The sequence below is a fragment of the Camponotus vicinus genome, unplaced genomic scaffold (assembly GCF_025532165.1).
Source record: "Camponotus vicinus isolate PSW18456_S1 unplaced genomic scaffold, iyCamVici1.0 SCAF_14, whole genome shotgun sequence".
NCBI classification, from domain to species: Eukaryota; Metazoa; Arthropoda; class Insecta; order Hymenoptera; family Formicidae; genus Camponotus; species Camponotus vicinus.
This window is the reverse complement of record NW_028141950.1, coordinates 7,068,926-7,092,971: the sequence shown is the minus strand read 5'-3', so window position 1 is coordinate 7,092,971 and position 24,046 is coordinate 7,068,926. Positions and strand designations below refer to the sequence as shown.

At 28.9% G+C, this 24,046-nt stretch overlaps 3 protein-coding genes across 6 annotated transcripts in view; all 3 read left to right on the top strand.

Annotated features, from left to right (window-relative positions):
• Positions 1–13,910, top strand: part of LOC145965271 (lipase 3-like) — a 175,743-nt gene extending 161,833 nt beyond the window's left edge. For all 3 annotated transcript variants that reach the window (XM_083088699.1, XM_083088698.1, XM_083088700.1), the window contains 6 exons: positions 8,594–8,774; positions 8,925–9,039; positions 10,106–10,349; positions 12,150–12,302; positions 12,494–12,721; positions 12,865–13,910. In XM_083088699.1, the coding sequence (XP_082944825.1) occupies positions 8,594–8,774; positions 8,925–9,039; positions 10,106–10,349; positions 12,150–12,302; positions 12,494–12,721; positions 12,865–13,035 (1,092 nt within the window). In that variant the 3' untranslated portion in view covers positions 13,036–13,910. The remainder of the gene's footprint in view (positions 1–8,593; positions 8,775–8,924; positions 9,040–10,105; positions 10,350–12,149; positions 12,303–12,493; positions 12,722–12,864) is intronic.
• Positions 13,911–14,077: 167 nt separating this feature from the next.
• Positions 14,078–18,305, top strand: LOC145965640 (lipase 3-like). Its single transcript, XM_083089300.1, has 8 exons — positions 14,078–14,220; positions 14,686–14,791; positions 15,691–15,871; positions 16,023–16,137; positions 16,527–16,770; positions 17,546–17,686; positions 17,839–18,066; positions 18,147–18,305. The coding sequence occupies exons 1-8, from the start codon at positions 14,138–14,140 to the stop codon at positions 18,303–18,305; spliced, it is 1,257 nt and encodes a 418-aa protein (XP_082945426.1). The 5' UTR covers positions 14,078–14,137.
• Positions 18,306–19,377: 1,072 nt separating this feature from the next.
• On the top strand, positions 19,378–23,496 carry LOC145965272 (uncharacterized). Of its 2 annotated transcripts, none has more exons than XM_083088703.1 (10): positions 19,378–19,852; positions 20,645–20,772; positions 20,873–21,022; positions 21,364–21,636; positions 21,725–21,879; positions 22,003–22,259; positions 22,398–22,582; positions 22,655–22,817; positions 22,887–23,020; positions 23,146–23,496. In XM_083088703.1, the coding sequence occupies exons 1-10, from the start codon at positions 19,831–19,833 to the stop codon at positions 23,479–23,481; spliced, it is 1,803 nt and encodes a 600-aa protein (XP_082944829.1). In that variant the 5' UTR covers positions 19,378–19,830; the 3' UTR covers positions 23,482–23,496. The 2 variants fall into 2 exon arrangements, with proteins under 2 accessions (XP_082944829.1, XP_082944828.1); XM_083088702.1 differs by having other exon boundaries at positions 19,379–19,869.
• The last annotated feature ends 550 nt before the right edge of the window (positions 23,497–24,046 follow it).

Genomic DNA, 24,046 nt, shown 5'->3' with positions numbered 1-24,046 from the left:
TTTATTAGTTTATTATATGACTCAAATTACAATAATAAAAGGCGAACGTTCGTTGCTGTTCAAAAAAATTTTCTTTATTTGGATTGTGAAAATCGAAAAGTTCTAATGCGCATGTTATGAGCATTGGACAAGAATTAATCTTGCAAACTTGTTTCTAAATCACTTCTAGTCATTATGGAAGCAAATAATGTACGAGTTACGCAAGGGCCCGTTATCCTTTATCAAGTTTATTATGGAAGAATGTCATATGTCTATTTCTTTATATAATAACGGTCTGCTTGATATTTATCACCTTCGTCGTATGGAATAAAGTTGTTATTTATTTTATGGAATCGATTCATGGCCCGATACGCGATATTCAAGTATATATTTGTTATACCGGTTTATTGCGCAAGCCTATTTATCATATCGCGAAATTTTAATTACTTGAGATTCCTTATAGATCAATTATATTATATGCGTATGCATGATTCTGATATCTCGATTACTGGTAAAACCGCGTTACTTAATTTTTCTTTACATTTTTTACCGCTTAAGTATGAAAAGAAAAATGGTAGATTTACTTAGAACCGCTCACGACTTTTACAATTAATTTTCTGCAATTTTTTATTTTCTCTAACAAAGTGTTCTACTGGGAGGATCAGCCTTTACTCAACGAATTTATTGGTAATATTTGACATGAAATACGAATGTGCATAATAAAAAAACCAACATTTTAATGTTAAGTATTTTGTCTTCCTATTTCACCTTTTTCTGTATTTTTAACTTAAAGGGGGACATTAAATTATTCATGATTGATCGACAATTACATTTGGACGAGCAATAATTTATTATTCATAGATGAAAATTGTGGCAATGCTGTTAAATATTTTTGTACAGTAACAGTTTGTCAGCAGTTTCACGATACATATCGTCAGCATACAATATATTAAACGTATTCCATTGACAACTTAAAACTTGTTGTATTCCCTATTTTTATTATGCTCCTTCGTAAATTGTTATTTTTGTTATAATATCATTTTCTCAGCAAATATAAATGTTACGCACAACGGTATAAAGGTACCAAACATTTTCATTTTATAAGAAATATTTTTTTATTTTTATTTTATTGTTATTATTTTTTTATTTTTATTTCTTTATTTTCGCAATAAAGGATTACGTACTCTTGAAACAAAAAAAATACAAATATCCTTAAAAATAAAGCACGATTCATTTATTAATGAAATTGATATTCTTGTATTCATTTTCATGTAAAAAATAATAATAAACACTTTGATATTTTGTTAGATAATGATAGAGTCGATGTCTCAAACCACTAAAAATGTTTCACTTTTCGTGAAATTTATACGAATACCGCAATCTCATAAATGCATCTCAAGAAAAAACACATATATCCCGACAAAAACAGTTACGTCACATCCTCGTCGAATCCACGTATTTTACGTGGCTTACATGAATGCAGATTTATCCACGAATTATCTACGTGGATACAACTTTCTTTTTTCATTATTACATCGAGGTACTTTATTCTCGAAATATCAATGTAGATTTCATGTGGATATTTCTATTGAAATTATGATTAATCATTCAACGACTCGGTAATATTGTAATGTTAAAAGATATTTTATTAAAATTTTTCAATTGTAATTTTGTATCTGAAATATTTCAGAAATATACCTGCATCATGTTTTTTATAATTATATTATAATATTATAATATTTATATTTTATATAATATTGTATTTGCAATATTTCTGAAATCTTTCAGAAAGATAAAAAAGTTTGCTAAAAAAATGATTATCTCTGTATGTTTCTAAATATGTAATAGTACATATGTATATAGAATATGCTTCCTCGCTTTGCGGCGCTGCATCAAATTAGCTAACTCGTATTCAACTTTTCGTAATAAAGTGTATATAAAGAACTGATACTAACACGCGGTCCGAAGTTTATTTTTTCTTTTAAGGACCGTCTACGATGGAAGTAATATTGGTGGAGTGGACAGTGGAGTAAGGCGTAAGCGAATGGTTTTTTTCCATTTCGCATTACTCCTAGTCTTACGCTTTACTCCACCGTCCACTCCACCGATATTATTTTCATTGTAGACGGTACTTTAGTCAGTTTAATTTAATAAACTGATTTAATTTAAAATAATTTGTTTAATAATGTGGATCGCTTGTTGGGATCCAGTATATGGAACAGATTATTTGAAATTAAACGGATAAATGGGAGATAGCTTATTTATTGCGTATATTAAAAATAAAATATAAATAAAAATAAAATTATTCTTATGGCTGAGTGTATTTATATACTTTTATAAATGTCCAAGATATTCACTTATGAAAAATGAAAAAAGTAATATGTCTCGAAAGTTCATGAAATTTTCACATAGATTCCACGTAGATTCTAGTACCGTTTTTGAGCGGATTATCCACTCGAATATCCACGTGGATTCAACGATATTAGTCTACGTGGTAATAACGTGGATTTCACGTACTGTTTTTGTCGGGATAGAAAACTTGGTTTACGTTACTTTGTCAAGTTCCTGAATTATAATTATGATTTTGCAATGGCAATTCTATGGAGACCAAAATAGTTAATAACAATTTTAGCTCCAGAGCTTTTCAACCTATCTGATATATATATATATATATATATATATATATATATATATCAGATATATATATATATATATAAGATATATATATATATATATATATATATATATATATATATATATATCTTATATACAGGGTGTATCTGAAATGATGCACTAAACTTTAGGAGCATATTCTAGAGGACTTTTTTTCCTATGAACATAGGTCCGCAAATGAACCCCCCTCCGAGCTAGAGGCCCCTAAAGTTTGGGGAAAAAATTAAAAATTGGCTGTATTTCAGAAAAGAAAAAAAAGGTTTTGACGTTACCTATCACCCTCTCTTGAGAGATAAATAAATTTGCGTTGCGGGTGTTTGGTCAATTTCACACATTTTCGAATTTTAGCTCGGAGGGGGGTTCATTTGCGGACCCATGTTCATAAGAAAAAAAAAGTCTTATTTTGACCTCTAGAATACGTTCCTAAAGTTTAGTGCATCATTTCAGATACACCTTGTATATAATTTATTATCATGTATACCTGAAGAAATTGAAAAACAACATAAAAAATAGAGTACATTTTATTTTTTTTTGTTACAAATAAAGTTTGTAAACTATTATCTAAAGAAGAAAAAATAATGTTAACAACATTAGAAATAAATACGGCATATAAAAAAATGTAAGTTATATAACGTTAGTAGTAACGAAATCGATATTTTTGATTAGCTATTTAAATCTAAAATTCGATTCATATTAATACTTGTACTATATCATATGCTTATTGTTTACACTGCTTATGTTTTTTATATATTATTGGCTTAATGTATTATTTGTCAATTTTTGTTCTATCGATAGAATGAAAGAAATTTCTTGCAAAATAGAAAAAGAAGATTTGTTCCACAATGAAATATAAATGAGAAATGCAATAGATCCCTTTTTACAAATTTCCGAAAAAATTAATTCTAAACATTCAAAAACTTACGTCTGTTTTCATGCTTCATATCCTATTTGTTTATGCCGTATATATTGAATTTATGATTCCAATTTTAACAAGATATTCTTCAATGATTTAAAATTAAAATGGAAGCAACTCTCGAAGCTTTTATAAACTAGCGTAATTTGTTAAAACATTTGGATAACAATTAATTAATTTATTCTTAAAATTATTGTTAAAACTTCAATAAAGAAGAATTAGAAATTACATTATGATTGAAAGATTTTCAACTGCAGATGGTGATGCAATTGTTTTTCCACGGTGAATTTCTCCAGAGCGATTTTGTGAAATTTCTTTTGAAACATATCTGCGACCAAAGCATCGCCGGAAAGATCTGATATAATGTCTATGACATAGGGTGGTGATTGCGAGCAGTTTAATTACGTGAGTACATAATTTCGCGATCGAAATATAATTCCAAGCTTCGATTATCATGTTTCAACTTGCTCGACTACTGTAGATTTAACTTAACATATATCTTTGTATATATCTTTATTATTCTCTATTTATTTTTCTTAGATATATATATATATATATATATATATATATATATATATAATATGAGTACGAAAAGATGTTAAGCGATATAATTGATTAGTTAAATGATGTATATAATTCTTAGATCGATATTTGTGCGATTTATTACATGTACGCTTATCGACTTATCTATGTATTTTCTCAATAGTAGTTACATGAAATCACTGAGGAGAAAATTGTTCAAATATATAAACCATGTATAAATATATATAATTTTATCTAAAATATATACTTCCCTGTTTTTTCAATACGTTTTCAGCTTCTGCGAAAATCGATCGTTATTATTCTTTATCAGCATCCTTTACAAATATTTATATCCTTCAGAATCGTCTCACATTTTGCGACTGTGAGAAAGAGAAAGAAAATTCCCAATATTTTTAACACACATAACGAAGATAAGGAAAATATTTATGTAATAGAAATAAAAAAAATCATCCTGCGTCATATTGCATCTAAAATCGTGAATTAAATAAAACTTATGTATAAAACTACGTAAAATTATCTCGTATATCAGAAATTATCCGTATATATCCTTAAGAAAAAGTATTGATTAGCATTAGTAATTGATGTTAAATGAGTAATTTGTGATGTTCTATCAGTGATTGATTACGAGAGTCACTTATTGAAAATCAACGATCAGTTTCTTTATTACTCTGGAAAATTTAAATTGTTAAACATTAAATGTTACTTTATAACTCGAAGACGTCATCACCCAGTTTTTCAGAATTAATGTAGAAACATTCATCATTAAAACTAAGCGTCAACTGACGAGCATGATCCAACTAATCAGTATTTTTTCTTAAATATGTTTCTTCGCTTTGACGTTATGTGGCGACACCAAACTTAACTAACTTGCATTCAATTTTTCGTCATAAAATGTGTATAAAAGACTAGTAGGGGAGACCGGGGACAAAAGTAACATTTTTTGTATTATAGGTCACTAATTAATTATCGTTAGAGATATAACAAAAAAGATTATATGTTAAAAAACTCCATTTATTGTTCTATTATTGTATCTATTTTCAATCTCAAATGATAAATATTTAAAGAACTATTATAGCTTTTCGCAAGTACGTTGATTGTTACTTTTGTCCTGGTGGCCTGGGACGAAAGTAACATAGTCTGGGGATAAAAGTAACAGTTCTTATTTTCGGGAAAATAAAATAAATATGACTTTCTTCAATTTAAGGCAACTTTTATTATAATATTTTATTAAGCAAGATAACTTTTATTATAAATTTGTGTGTGTATTATATTATATTAAAATAAAAAATAAAATAAATATTTATTTTTATCATCTTTAAAAAACTTTAAAGAAATAATCTTCGTTAAGCAAAATAATTATAAGTAATATCATAAAATAATTATATTTAATATCACACCAGTTTTGTACTTTTTTAAGTCTAAATAATAGTTTAATTCTAAATAATAGTGTAAAAATTGTATGATAACTACTTATACAAAAGAGATTGGTATCTATTCCGAATCACAATTATGGCATACGTAATAAGAATCGCCTTTGGTACAGTTATTATGGGACCATGCTTATACTTTAAGCATTGAAACATGTTACTTTCGTCCACAGAGTGTCGTGTTACTTTTGTCCCCAAGCACATTTTTTAGAATAAAAGCATTATAACTTAAATATGATGCAAGACTTAGCCAAATCAACTATAAAAACTTATGAATACATTTTAGAAGAATACACCGGCAAATAATTAGGTCAATATATACACTTTAATTAGGCAAAAATATTAGTCTTCCGTAAGACTCTCTGTAAAGGAAAAAAAATATAATTGATATCCTCTAGTTAGAAACTATCGATATTTGCTGATACGCTATCTATAATTCTTGGATAATTGATATAAACATTTGAACATTGTTTTACTTTTATATTATAATTTTAAAAAAAACAACATAATTTAATAAAATTAAATATACAATTTCTTTTCAAAATTCAAAACCTATGTTAAGAATGTTAACAAAGTGTTAATATTTATTCTTTGATCTTAGCAGAAATCTTCGAAAATTGCAATAAAACAGATAGAAATCGAGATAAAAACTAGCGGCAAATTTTCCAAACAGCAGGTAAAAATTAAATTTAAGGATTAAGAGTACTTTAGCTGTTATATACATATATGTATGCGCTTTTTATTTTATGCTGTAAGTCTGACAATTTATCTTGTATATATGTATGTATTCATATTTTTATTTTTCTGAATGTTGATCGTATGATTAAAAGTGCATATCTCTTTTTTTTTCCATATGATAAGAAATAGTCATAAACGAAATGATGATTCGTTTTAATATGATTACAAGCATTAGTTAAGCGCAGTAGTATTCATATCGCGTTCGCGGACCGAGCGCGTATTCTGCTTTATTTTCAATAACATATATTTCACCTGAAAAACTCTCGAATTGTCCGTTTTCTTTTACTGTTTGTTGAATCATTCGTGGGTGAGATGAAATTTATCATGTATTTGCTGTCGTTTATGGTCGTTTATGGTCGTTTTAGTGCGGCCCTAGCAAATGTGATCCCTCAGTTAAGCATTCTCTTGAAGAGAATAATATGGACTATTTGGTCGAAGACCGAATTCAATTCTGATGTCATTGTTAACACGGTAAATAAAAGTTTTCATTCATAGAAACGAGGATTAAAATCATTAATATTTTGAGAAACTTCTTCAATGGTGTTAAAAATGATAACAAGTGATCTTATGCCGCTACTAATTCTTTTATAAGGAAAATAGTAATTCCGCAAAATTATATACAATTTTTAAACATATATGAAATAGTATTTGTATATACTTTGGTAGCTCTTTAAAAGTAGATTTAATTAGTACTAATTAATACTACTCAATTAACATTAAAGATTTTTTCTTTTATAAAATATATAATAATATGTGTATATATACGTACCTCTGAGTGCGTGTATATGTGTGTATGTGTGTCTTACTATGTCGCTCTAATGATATTTATATAATATTTTGTTTAAAACGATTAAAAATAAATATAATTTATATATTATGATCCTGTCAGAGATAGTCATTAAAAATAATTATTGCAACAGTTATTAATATTTATTTTAATTTCAAATTGATTTAAATTTAATTAAAAACTAATTTAAGAGATGAATAAAAATTATATAAAAAAATATATATAAAAAAATTAATTTTCTAAAATATGTTTTGAATTCATTTGTATCGAGTTTCATATTCTATTGCGCGAAAGGATATCTGCAATTGCTACAAATTACTGTACAATCACACTTAATTAAAATTAATGTCGATTTGATTTTGATTTAAATTTCATGTTTATTTTTACTATTATAATTTTACATATACACACATTGATTCTTCATATTTTTTAGATATTATAGTATTATATTTGTATTATAGTATTATATTTCTCGTGCAATGATTGCGATGCGTCATATGTCGGCCAAACTGGCAGACAGTTAAAGAAACGAATTTCTGAACACCAAAATCATATTCGACGAAATACGTCACAACCTTCGGTTATAACTAATCACAGACTGGAATTCGGTCATGATTTTAATTGGAAAGAATCTGAGATTTTGGACAGGGAGTCCTCGTTGGGCAAAAGGCTTGTCTCTGAAATGTTGTTTATCAAGCGCCAAAAAAATAGCTTGAACTTGCAGAGTGATACAGAGGGCTTGCATCATACATTTGCGACGATAATCGATAATTTATCGAAAATATGAGGCGTTCGTTCATGCATCGGTATGTTTATTATCGTTGAGTCAACTGCGCATGTCCTTGGTTGAATCCATGTTTACGTCCTAATAACCGAGGACATATTTATACAGTTCGTCATTGAATCTCGAACCGACATGAGGCGCACAGCGGTATACTATATTATTAATTGTAAAAAGCGCGGAATCTGATGAGCCATGCTTCTAACTATTAATTTAAGCAAAAAAGCTTATTCACGTGTAATATCTTTCGGTATTGATTTTATTATTTTTACTCGATTTGTTAGATCTGCTGTGACGTCGCATAGCATAACTATAGTATATTATTTAATTGACTATTGGAAGCAGAGCGCTTACTAGACCTCCGCGGGACGCAATTTAGCGTCACCTACGCGTCGAGAACAAATTCGTTTAATGTAACGCGTCACTATCTGTAACATAAATTGTTAACATCGCGCTGAAGAAGAATCAAAAGATGATCCGAAACGTACGTTTTTTGTTATTATAATGTGTTTTTTAATAAACTAATACTGGAAAAAAAGAAAGAAGTGTTGTTGCTTCTCTGCGCTCCAACTACCGCGCGTTGGCTCTTATGCCATTTTCTTTTTAATTTTTTTATTATATTTGTATTATTTGTATTGTAGGGAATTGCCCTATTTATTTGAAAATAAATATAATATGCACTTGTTGTCGCACAAATTTATTTCAAGTTTAGGCCAACTTTTCCTTTTTCTTACACAGCTTTCTTCTTTCAGCCGGAGATGATAAGAAAAGCTGGTTATTCTGTGGAAATTCACGTTATAATGACGGAGGACGGCTATCTCTTGACATTACATCGTATCCCAGGTGGCAACGATTCTTTATCCGTGCTGCTGCTGCACGGTCTTACATGCGGCTCCTCTAAATGGCTTATTCCTGGCAAAGGCAAAGCATTTCGTATGATCATTAACCAATTTTTAAACGCATACATGTATCGCAAAACTGCTATAACTTCATTAATTTTATTTCTGTCGTAAAAGAATGCCACAAAATTTAGAAGTTAATATTATATATAATATGATATTACAACACTTTTTTTTATTTTAGCTTATTTACTAGCAAATCAGGGATACGATGTTTGGTTGGGGAATTTTCGTGGTACTACCTACTCGAAGGCACATATTTCCCTATCTCCGTCGAATCCGGCATTTTGGGATTTTAGGTAAAAGCATAGGAATAATGGTGTGTTCTAAAAATAAGATAATAATAATTGTTATAAAATATCATTACAATTATAATTTGATATGATACGCAAGAATTTGTGTAAAACTTTTATATATATTTACTTATATTTTCGAAAATGCATTATCTTCAAAATATCTCACATTATTTAACCCTTTCGTACCTCCGGGACATATATGTCCCACCTAAGAAAAAAATCATAACTTTTGAACAAATAATCCTATCAACTTTTACCTTGGCTTATTTTAAAGAAGAAGGTTCAAGCTACGTGGAAAAAATCGCGCACTTTGAAATATAATGTTTACAATAAAATATAATTATCTAAACTTTGCAAAAAATCAAACTTTTAGAGAGTGAAGAATAACCGTATATTATGTTGAAAAATCATAGAATTTATGCGCTAATAATAAACTTAAAGTTTTATTTAAATGTGATTACACCTTTATTATGATAAATATAATAATTTATATGTGTAATCAAAGTGTATGCGAAGTAAGATGACGCGTGCGACGGGCATCCAAGTCTCACGGCAGATGCGCGGCTTGCAAAAAAAAGTGTACAACACGCCATGAATCGAACGTGTGTGTGTGTGCGTGTGTGTGTGTGTGTACATTCAGAAAAACCATAATATATATTTAAAACAAAAATCCAAGCTCATATTTTAAATATATTGATATTTAAGCTTTTCATGGTCGCCATCTTAAATCTGCCATTTTGAATTTAAATTTTGATGGTAAATTTGGAATCAGCATCCCCAAAAACCTAATAAACTGTCTTTATATGAAACGCATCTCTTCTGGGAAAGCCGGAGGTACGAAAGGGTTAATTGAGCTAACATAATGCATTTATTATTTTTCTTGACTTATGATGTAAATAATATTTTGTGCAAAATTTTAGTTTCTGCTTATATGTGCGGTAACACTTAATATATTATATACATATATGTATACAATATATATTTTTTTTCTGTGTGTGTGTGTGTGTGAGAGAGAGATATGTACATATTTATATATTTTATATTTTATATTGGTCGAATTTTTCATTAGCTGCGACGAAATGGGCATCTATGATGTATCCGCGATGATTACATTTATCACGAACATGAGATCGCAACCATTGCACACATGTATTGGCCATTCTAACGGCGCAAATTGTTTTTATATAATGGCATCAGAGCGTCCGGAAATCGCTCGAATGGTGAAAATGATGATCAACTTCGGATCAGCGATCTTTCTAAAACATATGCAAAGTCCGATACGATTCTTAGTTCCCTACAGGAGGATGATTAAGGTAAAATAATAGTGATAATACAATATTATAGTGATGTTGAATTTTATATATATAATTTTATATACTATATAATTTATTATTTATTATGTATACCCGAAGAAATTGAAAAACAATATAAAATATATTGTTACGTCCACACCCTGGAAAGGATGGGCTGTATGGAAGAACGTAACTTACTTACCCCATGACACACTTTATACGGGCGTGTGTATGAATTGGGTCGAGCGAACTGTGAAGGGCCTGACAGGTCAATGACCGACGGATGTCCCTTTAACGCTGCGTTTCTAGGCCAATTCGCTCGGTGGTCCCTTTTCGGTAAGGGAACCTAATCCCTTTTACGCGGGACGGAACCTTGTGCGATCTCGGGATTGAGGAAAGAGAACGAGATATATAATTCAAAGAGTCATAAAATTGATTATAAGTAAAAGTTTATTATTACATTAAATGCTTTAAGTAAATACATATATATATTTTTTTTTTAATGAATAAACGATATGGACTCCATGGTGTGAGTTTATATAGGTGTTAAGTGAAAATTTCGCGGGTGTTACAATGGTTCGGAGGTCATCAGTCGAACCATACGGGGGAGTTTTAATCTATAATTTTAATTTCTACTGGAGAGTACAATAGTATATACATAATAAATATTACGTTGGAGTACTATAACATATCAACCCGTAAGATTTTTTTATGACGGCTCCGATTGCGATCTTTGTTTAGGGATTTTAACTTATGACGACTGGCCATCCTTAGCTCTAGTTTTCTTTATTTATTTATTACTTCCTGTCTCTTGGTTTCAGATATCTGCTACAAGGCTTAAATATACATATGTTTATCATTGGCGCCATTCTTAAAAAGTTTCGCTCTGTTTCTGGAGTTTTGAACTGTATTCTCTACTCTACCGGACGTGCCAATTATAAGCACATGCGGCAGTTCGATTTTATGACAGCCTTTATTTTAATAGAAATTTCTAGTTTATAGCGACTGGCCATCCGCGCAGTCTGAACTTATTTATTATTCTTCATTTCCTTGGATAAGATATCTGGAAGGGTTACCCGCACATATAGTTATTGTATAGTATTTGTACAGTTTCGAAGAAAGAAAAGAATCGCGACGTTCACTGGACGTAACAATATAGTACATTTTACTCTTTATGTTACAGATAAAGTTCGTAAACTATTATCTAAAGAAAAAAAAATAATGTTAACGGCATTAGAAATAAATGTTACGGGATATAAAAAAAAATGTAAGCTATATAACGTTAGCAGTAACGAAATCGATATTTTTGATTAACTACTTAAATCTAATAATCGATTCATATTAATACTTATACTACGATCATATGCTTATTGTTTACTGCTTACGTTTTTTATATATTATTGACTTAATGTATTATTTGTCAATTTTTGTTCTATCGATAGAATGAAAGAAATTTCTTGCAAAATAGAAAAAGAGGATTTGTCCCACAATGAAATATAAATGAGAAATGCAATAGATCCTCTTTTACAAATTTCCGAAAAAATTAATTCTAAACATTCAAAAACTTACGTCTCTTTTCACGCTTCACATCCTATTTGTTTATGCCGTATGTATTGAATTTATGGTTCCAATTTTAACAAGATATTCTTCAATGATTTAAAATTAAAATTGAAGCAACTCTCGAAGCTTTTATAAATTAGCGTAATTTGTTAAAAAAATTGGATAATAATTAATTAATTTATTCTTAAAATTATTGTTAAAACTTCAATAAAGAAGAATTAGAAATAAATTACATGATGATTAAAAGATTTTCAACTGCAGATGGTGATGCAATTGTTTTTCCACGGTGAATTTCTCCAGAGCGATTTTGTGAGATTTCTTTTGAAAAACATCTGCGATCAAAGCATCGCCCGCAAGTTCTTCTACAATATAATGTCTATGACATGGGGTGATGATCGCGGGCAATTTAATTACGTGAGTACATAATTTTGCAAATACCGCGGGCAATTTAATTACGTGTGTACATAATTTCGCAAATATCGCGATCGAAGTATAATTTCATCCAAGCTTCGATTATCATGTTTTAACTTGCTCGAATATATGCTGTAGATTTAACTTAATATATATCTTTGTATCTATCTTTATTATTCTCTATTTATTCTTAGATCCTGCAACCCATCATCTTAAGTGACTTACTGGAAGGCGCCTCGGCTAAGGCAATAGAACACTGCGCTCAAGGAGTCCAATCGGGCAAGTTTCGCAAATATGATTACGGTCGCGCGAGAAATATGTTGATGTATAATTCGGCTGAACCTCCGGACTACGATCTGGCGAATATCATGGTACCTACCGCATTATTCTATGGTTCTAACGACTTGCTAATTAATACCGTGGTAAGCAATACAGTACTTAGCAGAGATTTATTCGTGTTAATTGTGTAGCTAAGTCAAGTATTGATGTAAAATCAGAAAGATAATTTAAAGGAAATCGTGCAATAACTGACAAAAACAATAACTGACAAAAGTATTTCTTCAAGGATGTGAAAAGATTGTACCGCATACTTCCCAATGTAGTGGATATGTACGAAGTGCCGTGGCCCAAATTCAATCATCTGGATTTTATATGGGCTAAGGATGCGCCCAAACTCGTGTATGAGAGAGTATTCAAGCTTATGAAGAATAAATATTTAAGCACTGTTATATCGTGATAATATTACAAAAGACAGTTTAAATAAATGATAAATATTTCACACTAAATCCTTACTATTGATGAGAATCAGAATCGTTCAGAGTTCGCTGAAAAAATATGAAGTTATAATTTTTCAATACTTTAATTATTATTTATGATTAATGTGAAGACGAATTAGTACAATACGCTTGTTTACTTGCGATAAAGAAAAAGAGAATTCCAATCTTTTTCACACGTATACTGAAAATCAAGAAACTACTTATGTGTAATGGAAATAAAAAAAAGGTCATCCATTACATCGTATCTAAAGTCACCGAATTAGATAGAAATTATGTATAGAATTACAATCATAGAATTGTTCGTACATCAGAAATTATTCGTGCACAAAATTATTGTAACGACAACATCTAATGATAAGAAAAAAAATGAAATGTTGCAAGATGTTTAAAAGATATTAATCTTCTGGAAGATGATCTCTGTGAAGAATAATTCAATTTTATATTTTAATTTAAAAAAAAACAAGATAAAATTCACACACATACATACATACATACAATACACAATTTCATTAAAATTCTAAACCTCTGTTAAATATTCTTCTTAAAAATATGCAAAATAATTCAAAGCCCTCCGCAATTAATAAATAATTGAAAAACAGCATACTGAAATTATTCTTATTTTCAGTATGAATACATGGGACCAAAATTGGTTGATGGAAAAGTTACGTTATAATTTATATAAGATTTACTAAAATATATTATAGAAATTAACATAAATTCCATCACAAATACAACATGTCTTGTTGATAATTATTTTTTAACCCTTGCAGAAATTTTCGAAAATTGTAATAAGACAAAGAAATGCTGAAAGAAACAGAGATTGACGTTCATCTCTTTGTGCAAGATAAAGAACTAGCGGCAAATTTTTTGAACGATAAATAAAAGTTTAATGTAACGATTAAGAGTATTTCAATCCTTACATATATGCACTTTTTATTCTACGCTATACAAATCCAGCAATTTATTTTGTAGATATGTGTATATATTGTTATTTTTCGAAATGTTTATGTTGAATAATTAATAATACTTCTCCGTCTTTTTTTTCATCTGATAAAAAGTTGCATGTATAAAATGACATTTTTAACACGAAATGGCGCTAGCAGCATTCCGATAGTAAGGCGAATGGTAGAGAACGAGTTAGAAAGGTAACAGATATGTTGAGGCCGGTAATGGAGAAGGAGGTAATGGAGAAAGAACTCTTCTCGATTGAACTCTTTGGTAAAAACTTGAACACTGTATTTGAGATCTTTGGTATAATCTTATGGACAACGTGAATTTTGTGGTTGATCAATCGCAGCCATATTGGAAAGTAGTTCCTTGCGATCGGACCCTTGAGTATCGTAATCGCGTACGGATGGCGCTGCATGCGTGATAATCGACCTATCATAAAGATTAAAATAAGGAACTGAACAAGATACAACAGTTATACAACAACGAGCAGTAGTATTCACATCGCGTTCGCGTATTCTGCTTTATTTGCAATGACATATATCTCACCTGAAAAACTCTCGAATTGTCCGTTTTCTTTTACTGTTTGTTGAATCATTGGTAGGTGAAATGAAATTTATCATGTATTTGCTGTCGTTTATGGTCGTTTGTGGTCGTTTTAGTGCGGCCCTAGCAAATGTGATCCCTCAGTTAAGCATTCTCTTGAAGAGAATAATATGGACTATTTGGTCGAAGACCGAATTCAATTCTGAAGTCATTGTTAACACGGTAAATAAAAGTTTTCATTTATAGAAACGAGGATTAAAATCTTTAATATTTCGATAAACTTTTTCAATGGTGTTGAAAATGATAACAAGTGATCCTATGCCGCTACTAATTCTTTTATTTAAATGAAAAATAGTAATTCCGCAAAATTATATACAATTTTTAAAAATATATGAAATAGTATTTCTTCATATTTTTGTAGCTCTTTAAGAATAGATTTAATACTAATAAATATTAATTAATACTACTTAATTAACATTAAAGATTTTTTTCTTCTTTGAAATAATATATAATAATATGTTTAAATATTATTTTTTAAATATTAAATATTTTTAAAATAATATTTTTTAAATAATATGTTTAAATAGTATTTTTAATACGACGATTCTTTACCCGTGCTGCTGCTGCACGGTCTTACAGCCAGCTCCTCAAAATGGCTTATTCCTGGCAAAGGCAAAGCATTCCGTACGATCATTAAAGTATTTTAATAGTTTTTTTAAATATTTATTTTAATTTCAAATTGATTTAATTTAATTAAAAATTAATTTAAAAGATGAATATAAAAGAAATTAATTTTTTTTAAATATGCTTTGAAATCATTTTTATCGAGTCTCATATTTTATTGCGCGAAAGGATAATTGCTACAAATTTCTGTACAATCATACTTAATTAAAAATGATGCTGATTTGATTTTGATTTATATCTCATGATTATTTTTATTATAACGATTTTACACATTAATTATTCATATTTTTTAGATATTAAAGTATTATATTTATATTATTTGTATTATAGAATTGCCCTATTTATTTGAAAGTAAATATAATATACACTTCTTGTTTCTCAAATTTATTTCAAGTTTAGGCCAACTTTTCCTTTATCTTACGCAGTTTTTTTCTTAGCCGGAGATGATAAGAGAAGCTGAGTATCCCGTGGAAGCTCACGTTATAACGACGGAGGACGGCTATCTCTTGACGTTACATCGTATCCCAGGTGGCAACGATTCTTTACCCGTGCTGCTGCTGCACGGTCTTACAGCCAGCTCCTCAAAATGGCTTATTCCTGGCAAAGGCAAAGCATTCCGTACGATCATTAATCAATTTTTAAACGCATACATGTATCGCAAAACTGCTATAACATTGTTAATTTTATTTCTATCGTAAAAATGCCACAAAATTTAGAAATTAATATTATATATATAATATGATACTACAACACTTCTTTTTATTTATAGCTTATCTATTAGCAGATCAGGGATACGATGTTTGGTTGGGAAATTTTCGTGGTACTACCTACTCGAAGGCACATATCTCCCTATCTCCGTCGAATCCGACATTTTGGGATTTCAGGTACCAATACAACAAAATAAAATAAGAATAATAATGTGTTATAAAAATAAGATAATAATAATTGTTACAATATCATTATAATTATAATTTGACGTGATATACAAGAACTTTTATATATATTTACTTACACTTTTGAAAATGCATCGTCTTCAAGATATCTCACATTTAATTGTGCCAATATAATGCATTTATTATTTTTCTTGATTTTTTATGTAAATAATTTTTTGTGCAAAATTTTAGTTTCTGCTTATATTATGTGCGTAACACTTAATATATTATATACATATGTACACAATATATTTATTTTCTCTGTGTGTGTGTATGTAAATATTTATATATTTTATATATTTTTTATTTTATATTGATTTATAGATTAAATTTTTCATTAGCTTTGACGAAATAGGCATCTATGATGTATCCGCGATGATTACATTTATCACGAACATGAGATCCCAACCATTACACACATGTGTTGGCCATTCTATGGGCACAACGTGTTTTTACATAATGGCATCAGAGCGTCCAGAAATCGCTCGAATGGTGAAAATGATGATCAACTTCGGACGGGTGGTCTTTCTAAATCATATGCAAAGTCCGATACGATTCTTGGTTCCCATCAGGAGAATGATTAAAGTAAAATAGTATAATAGTGATATTAAAAGTCATATATATAAATTTTATTATCGTGTAATAACTAAACAAATTGAAAAACAATATAAAAAATATTGTACATTTTGTATTTTTTTTTGTTATAGATAAAGTTTTTAAACTGTCATCTAAAGAAGCAAAAATAAGGTTAACGACGTTAGAAATAAATATCACGGGATATAAAAGAAAATGTAAGCTATATAACGTTAGCAGTAACGAAATCGATATTTTTGATCAGCTACTTAAATCTAATAATCGATTCATATTAATACTTGTACTACACACGATCATATCCTCATTGTTTACTGCTTATGTTTTTTATATATTATTGACTTAATGTGTTATTTTTCAATTTTTGTTCTATCGGTAGAATGAAAGAAATTTCTTGCAAAGTAGAAAAAGAAGATTTGTCCCACAATGAAATATAAATGAGAAATGCAATGGATCCCTTTTTACAAATTTCCGAAAAAATTAATTCTAAACATTCAAAAACTTACATCTCTTTTCATGCTGCACATCTTATTTGTTTATGCTGTATAATATACATATATCGAATTTACGGTTCCAATTTTAAGAAGATATTCTTCGATGAGTTAAAATTAAAATTGAAGCAACTCTCGAAGCTTTTATAAATTAGCGTAATTCGTTGAAAAAGCTAGATAAAAATTTCTTAATTTATTCTTAAAATTATATCGTTAAAACTTTAATAAAGTAGAATTAGAAGTAAATTACATCGCGATTAAGAGATATTCAATTGCAGATATTGCGATTGTTTTTCCACGGCGAATTTCTCCAGAGCGATTTTGTGAGATTTCTTTTGAAAAATATCTGTGACCAAAACATCGCCGGAAAGATCTGCTACAATATAATATGGGGTGATGATCGCGAACAATTTAATTACGTGAGTACATAATTTCGCGAATATCGCGATCGAAGTATAATTCTATCCAAGCTTCGATTATCATGTTTTAACTTGCTCAACTATAGATTGCTGTAGATTTAACTTAACATATATCTTTGTATATATCTTTATTATTCTCTATTTATTCTTAGATCTTGCAACCCATCATCTTAAGTGACTTCCTGGACGACGCCTCGGTTAAGGCAATAGAACACTGCGCTCAAGGAGTCCAATCGGGCAAGTTTCGCAAATATGATTACGGTCGCGCGAGAAATATGTTGATGTATAATTCGGCTGAACCTCCGAACTACGATCTGGCAAATATCACGGTACCTATCGCATTATTCTACGGCTCTGGCGATTTGCTAGTTAATATCGTCGTAAGTAATACGTAGCAGAGATTTATAGAGTTAATTGTGAAGCTGACAAAATCAATAATTGACAAAAGTATTTCTTCAAGGATGTGAAAAGATTGTACCGCATACTTCCCAATGTAGTGGATATGTACGAAGTGCCGTGGCCTAAATTCAATCATTTGGATTTTATATGGGCTAAGGATGCGCCCAAATTCGTGTATGAGAGAGCATTCAAGCTTACACTGAAAAAATTATTTTTTTGACTGCCACCAAAATATTTAGTACACACATTTTGGTTGACGGTATAAAATATTTTACTTATACTAACCATATTTATCATAGAGAAAACAAAATTCAAAAATTCATTAAAATTAGCGCAACCAAATTATTTGCTTAATTTCTTTAGTTTTTTTTTACAGGCAAATTATCATCTTTACAAGACTTTATTATTAAGTAATATTTAAAAAATTATTATTAAGTACATTTATCTTAAAAAGAAGTGTTTAATAAAAATTTATAATTATATATATACATATAGTGTTAAAAAAGTCTGGACACGGTCGAATATCTCGATAAGGAAGAGTTTTACTAGAAAGTGTTTCAGACAAAAGTTGTATGGCTTCGAGGGGGACATAACATGATACCATTAGTTTTACCCTAAAGAGTCACGTGAAGGTCACCTCCAACTTTTTAAATGGGACACCCTATATACTTTTACATATTTTTGTAGCTCATCTCAAGAGCTTTCCAAAACACTATAATTAAGTTAGTTTTCGTTAAGTACTTTCCGAGTTATGAGACTTGAAATCATTTCTTAATTTTACATAAACCGTAAAATATTTTGTAAAATATTCATTTTTCGATTATCTTACCTTAATACTTTTATGTACAAAATAATGAGAGGAATCAATTGGTGTAAAGAAAATACATAGTTATTTTTAAGAAAAAATATGTAATTGTTAATTGCAAATTACATATTTTTTCTTCGAAACAACTATGTTTTTTCTTTACACCAATTGATTCCTCTCATTATTTTGTACATAAAAGTATTAAGATAAGATAATCGAAAAATGAATATTTTACTAGATATTTTATTGTTTTATGTAAAATTAAGAAATGATTTCAACCTCATAACTCGGAAAGTACTTAATGAAAAATAACATAATTATAGTGTTTTGAAAAGCTCTTGAGATGAGCTACAAAAATGTGTAAAAGTATATAGGGTGTCCCATTTAAAAAGTTGGAGGTGACCTTCACGTAACCTGCAGGTGACTCTTTAGGGTCAAACTAATGACACCATCTTATGTCCCCCTCGAAGCCATACAACTTTTGTCTGAAACACTTTCTAGTAAAACTCTTCCTTATCGAGATATTCGACCGTGTCCAGACTTTTTTAACACCCAATATATATATATAATATAAATATTATTTTTGTGAAATCTGACGGTTATTTTTTCGTCGCACTTTTAGCGGCAGATAGTATTTCATGATGAGGCGGGAGGCGGAAGGGACCAAGCGAGTGCGCGCCTTTGTACGCGCCTTAATACATACGCACTTCGAGTTGCGCGTGATCATACCGGTAAAAAGATCTTGTCAGTACAAGTCGATACGCAGTACGCAGCGTTTGGCAAGATCCAGTTCAAGATCCTAGTAGAAGTTTTTTCTTGTGTCTTGTGGAGTTTAGTTTTACTAAAATTAGTGTCTTGTGGAGTTTAGTTTTGCTAAATTGTGTTAAAATCATGAAACGGGATATTAATGACGATCAAGAATTTATTAAAACGACATTAAATGACTGGAAATTATCAAAATGGTATGATCGATTTATTGGTAAGTACTTATTAAATACGCACATATAATTATATGTTGAATTTTATCATTTTTATCAGATGTAACAATAATTAACATATCGATATCTTGCTTTAGACTATATATATTTAGCATGTTAACATCTTGTTTCATTAAAGTATAAAGTATATGTACATTAGAATACGCATTTTTTAGTCTGTTTTTTAGTTCTGTTGCCGGGTGTTTGTTAAACTTGCGAGAGTGAAATAATTGATTTATGATGAAAGTGTCTTTAACCTATAATACACAAATTGTTGCATTGTTGATTAAGGCTACAGTCAAGCGTGCGCTACGAATAGTGAATCTAGAATGGATACGCTGGCAGCAACAAATTATTTTACATAGAGTATAGTTCGACGTTCGGCCCCTCGATCCTCGACTGTTCCACAGGAACGCCGAGCTATACTCTCTATGCGAGATAATTTGCTGCTGCCAGCGTATCCATTCTGGCATCACTGTTCGTAGTGCACGTTGACCGTAACCTAAAACAAGGACGGACTCGTCGCAACATTCGACTGTTTATACTCTCACGATCTTATTGTTAGTCGGCGATAAAAAAAGTGCGCATTCCACTTATTCCAGTGTAATAAATAATTCAGTATATTTCGTCGATTTAGAACACATTTTTGAGAGATTTAGTGTATTTATTGACCGATACGGTTTAAATAATTGTAAATGAAAACAAGGCTAGATTTAAGTTTAATCGTTAAACAATATTAATTTTCTTTAATTCTTTTATTCGTATCTCATGTTTTAGAGGAAGACATTGATAAAGAAGCTTTTCTGAATATAAGTGAAATTGAAATAGCACGAATAATAACTACGATTGGAGGGATTCGCTGTTTTCTTGAGAAAAGAAGATTATTGATAGACAGTATAAAATTGGTAAGATAAAAATTTTTATGCTTTTCGAAATATTAAAAAACAGTAAAGAATGAATTAAATTGTAAATGTTTGGAAAAATTAATATCTGATACCTTTATAGGAAAAATTACTAAAAGTATCAAATGACGACAATGATGATAATCAATTGATACAGTTACAATGTCAAAATAATGAAAAAGAGCCTCAAGAATCAAATAAACAAAAAGAAGCAAGATTTTCTAAATTATCCTGTAGTGATGCACAACCTTCGGTATGTTTAATAAAATATTTCTTTTCTTAAAAATTTGAATAACTAATAAAAATAAAGCAATAAATATTATAAAACAATAAAATATATAAAATATATAAAAAATATATAAATAATATATAAAATATATAAAAAATATATAATATATAAAATATATAAAATTATAAAATATATATATAAAATATTTAAAATAGTTATATATAAAAATATAAATAGTTATGTATAAAAATATATAAAAAATATATGTATATAAATATAAAATCGAGTTGTAAACAATAAATGTAAAATATAATTACTTAATTGAAAGAAATATATTTATTAATGCTTTTGTTTTGTTTTTTTAGACATCGTGTGCACAAAGAAATCCCTTGAAAGATAAAACAACACAAATATTAAATACAACTTCAATTGATGACTTTCATAGTGAACATTATAACACTGGGAATATATTAAACGATTCATCAGATGAATGTACGAGTACCGAAGAAGATAATAAAAATTCAGTACTAAAGGAATGTGATAATATTAAGGAAAGTGGGTCAGAAAAAAGTAATAACAATCAGAACAAATTTAACATTTCATACACCTTAAATCATTCTACATCAATTCAAAATGCGGTAATGTTTTCATGCAAAATACAATTTTATAAATATTTTATTAATTTTATAAATATTTTACAAATATTTTTTTTTATCATTTTAATAGGATTTGAGAAAACTATTACTAAGTTTTATAGATGGACAAATTATTATAAAATTTTATGAAAAGCATAACATACTCGATGAAACCAAACGTAGGAAGTTGACCGAACTTCTTGTTACTCAATTTATGTTTGCAAAATCTGTGGACGGGACAGAAATGTAATTGCTAAATATACATATATATGTATAAAATATTTATTCTATATTTATATTATTAATATATATATATATATATATATATATATATATATATATCATATAAATGTATTCTAATGTTCGTAGAGTTCGTTTGTTGAATGCTGATTTTGACATTGTATCGAAAAAGATCCAGAATTTGTTTCCAAATGAGCAACAGGCATTTTATTATGTTCCACCAAAATCTGAAGGACCTTCCCAAAAAATATCAAAAGGAAAATTACCGGATTTTTATCGAAATAAACTTGATGAATGTCGACAAATTGGACTTATAGAAAGAAAACGAAAGAGAACTAGTGAAAACATTAATAATTCAGATATTGAACTAAGCATTAATTCTGAAGGTAATAATAGAATATATGTAGTTAGTTCTGTAAGTTGTATTTTTTTAGATACGTTACAAATTTAATTAATATTACGATATATCTTGTAAAAGATTTTTAAGTTTAAAACTAAATTATTAAATTAAAATATAAATATAGCTAAACGTGTTTGCGAAACACATCTGCAATGGTTGCGGTATAATACAGCACCTTGGTCGTCTGTAAAAAAACATTGGAATGGATCTCGTGAACTGAGACATCAAAGTTTTATAAAACAAAAAGGAAATGTTTATGACATTTTTAACGAATACCCAGTGCTTAAACAAGAATTCGGTTACATGCTTGTATGTAATGAAAAATTTATTTTTACAATTTCTTTTTAAAAATTTGTATTATATATGTAGTTTTTTTTTCAGTTGGATGCTGATTATAATGCTTTAATTAATGAAAAATCTAATATTTACAACGAATGGCCCGAACTATCTAAAAAATTAGAAACATTACTAGAAAATCGAATCGTAAAAGATAAAACTTTTGCGAAGCAACTTGAAGAGATCCAATTATATGAAAAAGGAGATGGTAATAAAATTTTTAGTATATAATTAAAAAAAAATTAATTTATTGTAATTATTTAATTATGTTGAACAGAATGCAGAGATGCTGCATTGATTTCTTTAATATCGGTATTATGTCCTTCCAATGTGCGATTAAAGATACCAGGAGGAAAGATATGGCGACCCACTATAGCAGAATCAATGGATGCTTTTATTTGTCATATTAAAGTGAGAAATTTATTTAATCGACATTTTGTTATCAGATTCTAATGAAATCGATTAAATTTCATCTTTATATAAGATAATGTAAATACTAATTAAAAATTAATAATAAGAAGAATTTAAATTTATAGGTTCCAGGGGAATTGGAAAGAATAAAACGTCGAAGACAAGAGAGAGCCATTAAACAGAAAGAAACTCTACAGCCATATATAATTGCAATAGGCTCACAATTAACTGCAATTGAGACATTTTATATCATCATTGATGATATAATGTATAAAATGGAAAATGTGTTAAAAGCTGTTGATATCCTGTACAAGATTTTTCAAGTTCTTAATGTCAAATATCCATCCGCCTGTGAACAAGTTTGGCTTTTTATACAAAAATATATTTATGGGCGAACAACAGAATGGGATAAGTATGACAAATCTGTCATGAATTTAATCGATCTTTTGAAAAGATTTTAAAGGCAAAATATAAAATATGATATCAATTTAGATTGAGAATTTGATTTATCATTTATTACATTAAAAGAAAGAAATTGTCGTTAATATAAAATTTTGATATTTATGCATTCATTAATTGATTTAATAATTGATTGATTTAATAATTGATTGATGTTAACTGTTCAATTTATAATTTAGTTTAACACAATTTAAGATAATTGTCATTGTGTTAAATTCTATATTAGGGATGCTAAGTTTATCGGTATTTATCGATACTATCGACAAGCACTAACAGCACAACAGTCGATAGTTGTCGATAAGGAAAATAATTTATCCATAACTATCGATAGTTTTCATGTAGGATTTCTGAACACGGCCTTTGACGATAACATTGTGTAAAAAACCACGACTCGATGCCATTGTATATCGAGATGTAGTAATGCGTTTCAAATATTATTGTCTTTCGCTTTTGTTGTCTTTCGCTACTGTCGTCTTTTGCTCTTATCGTCTTACTATTTATTATAATTAGTAGACAACGGATATATACTAAACATATAATATAAATATATAATATATATAAACCACC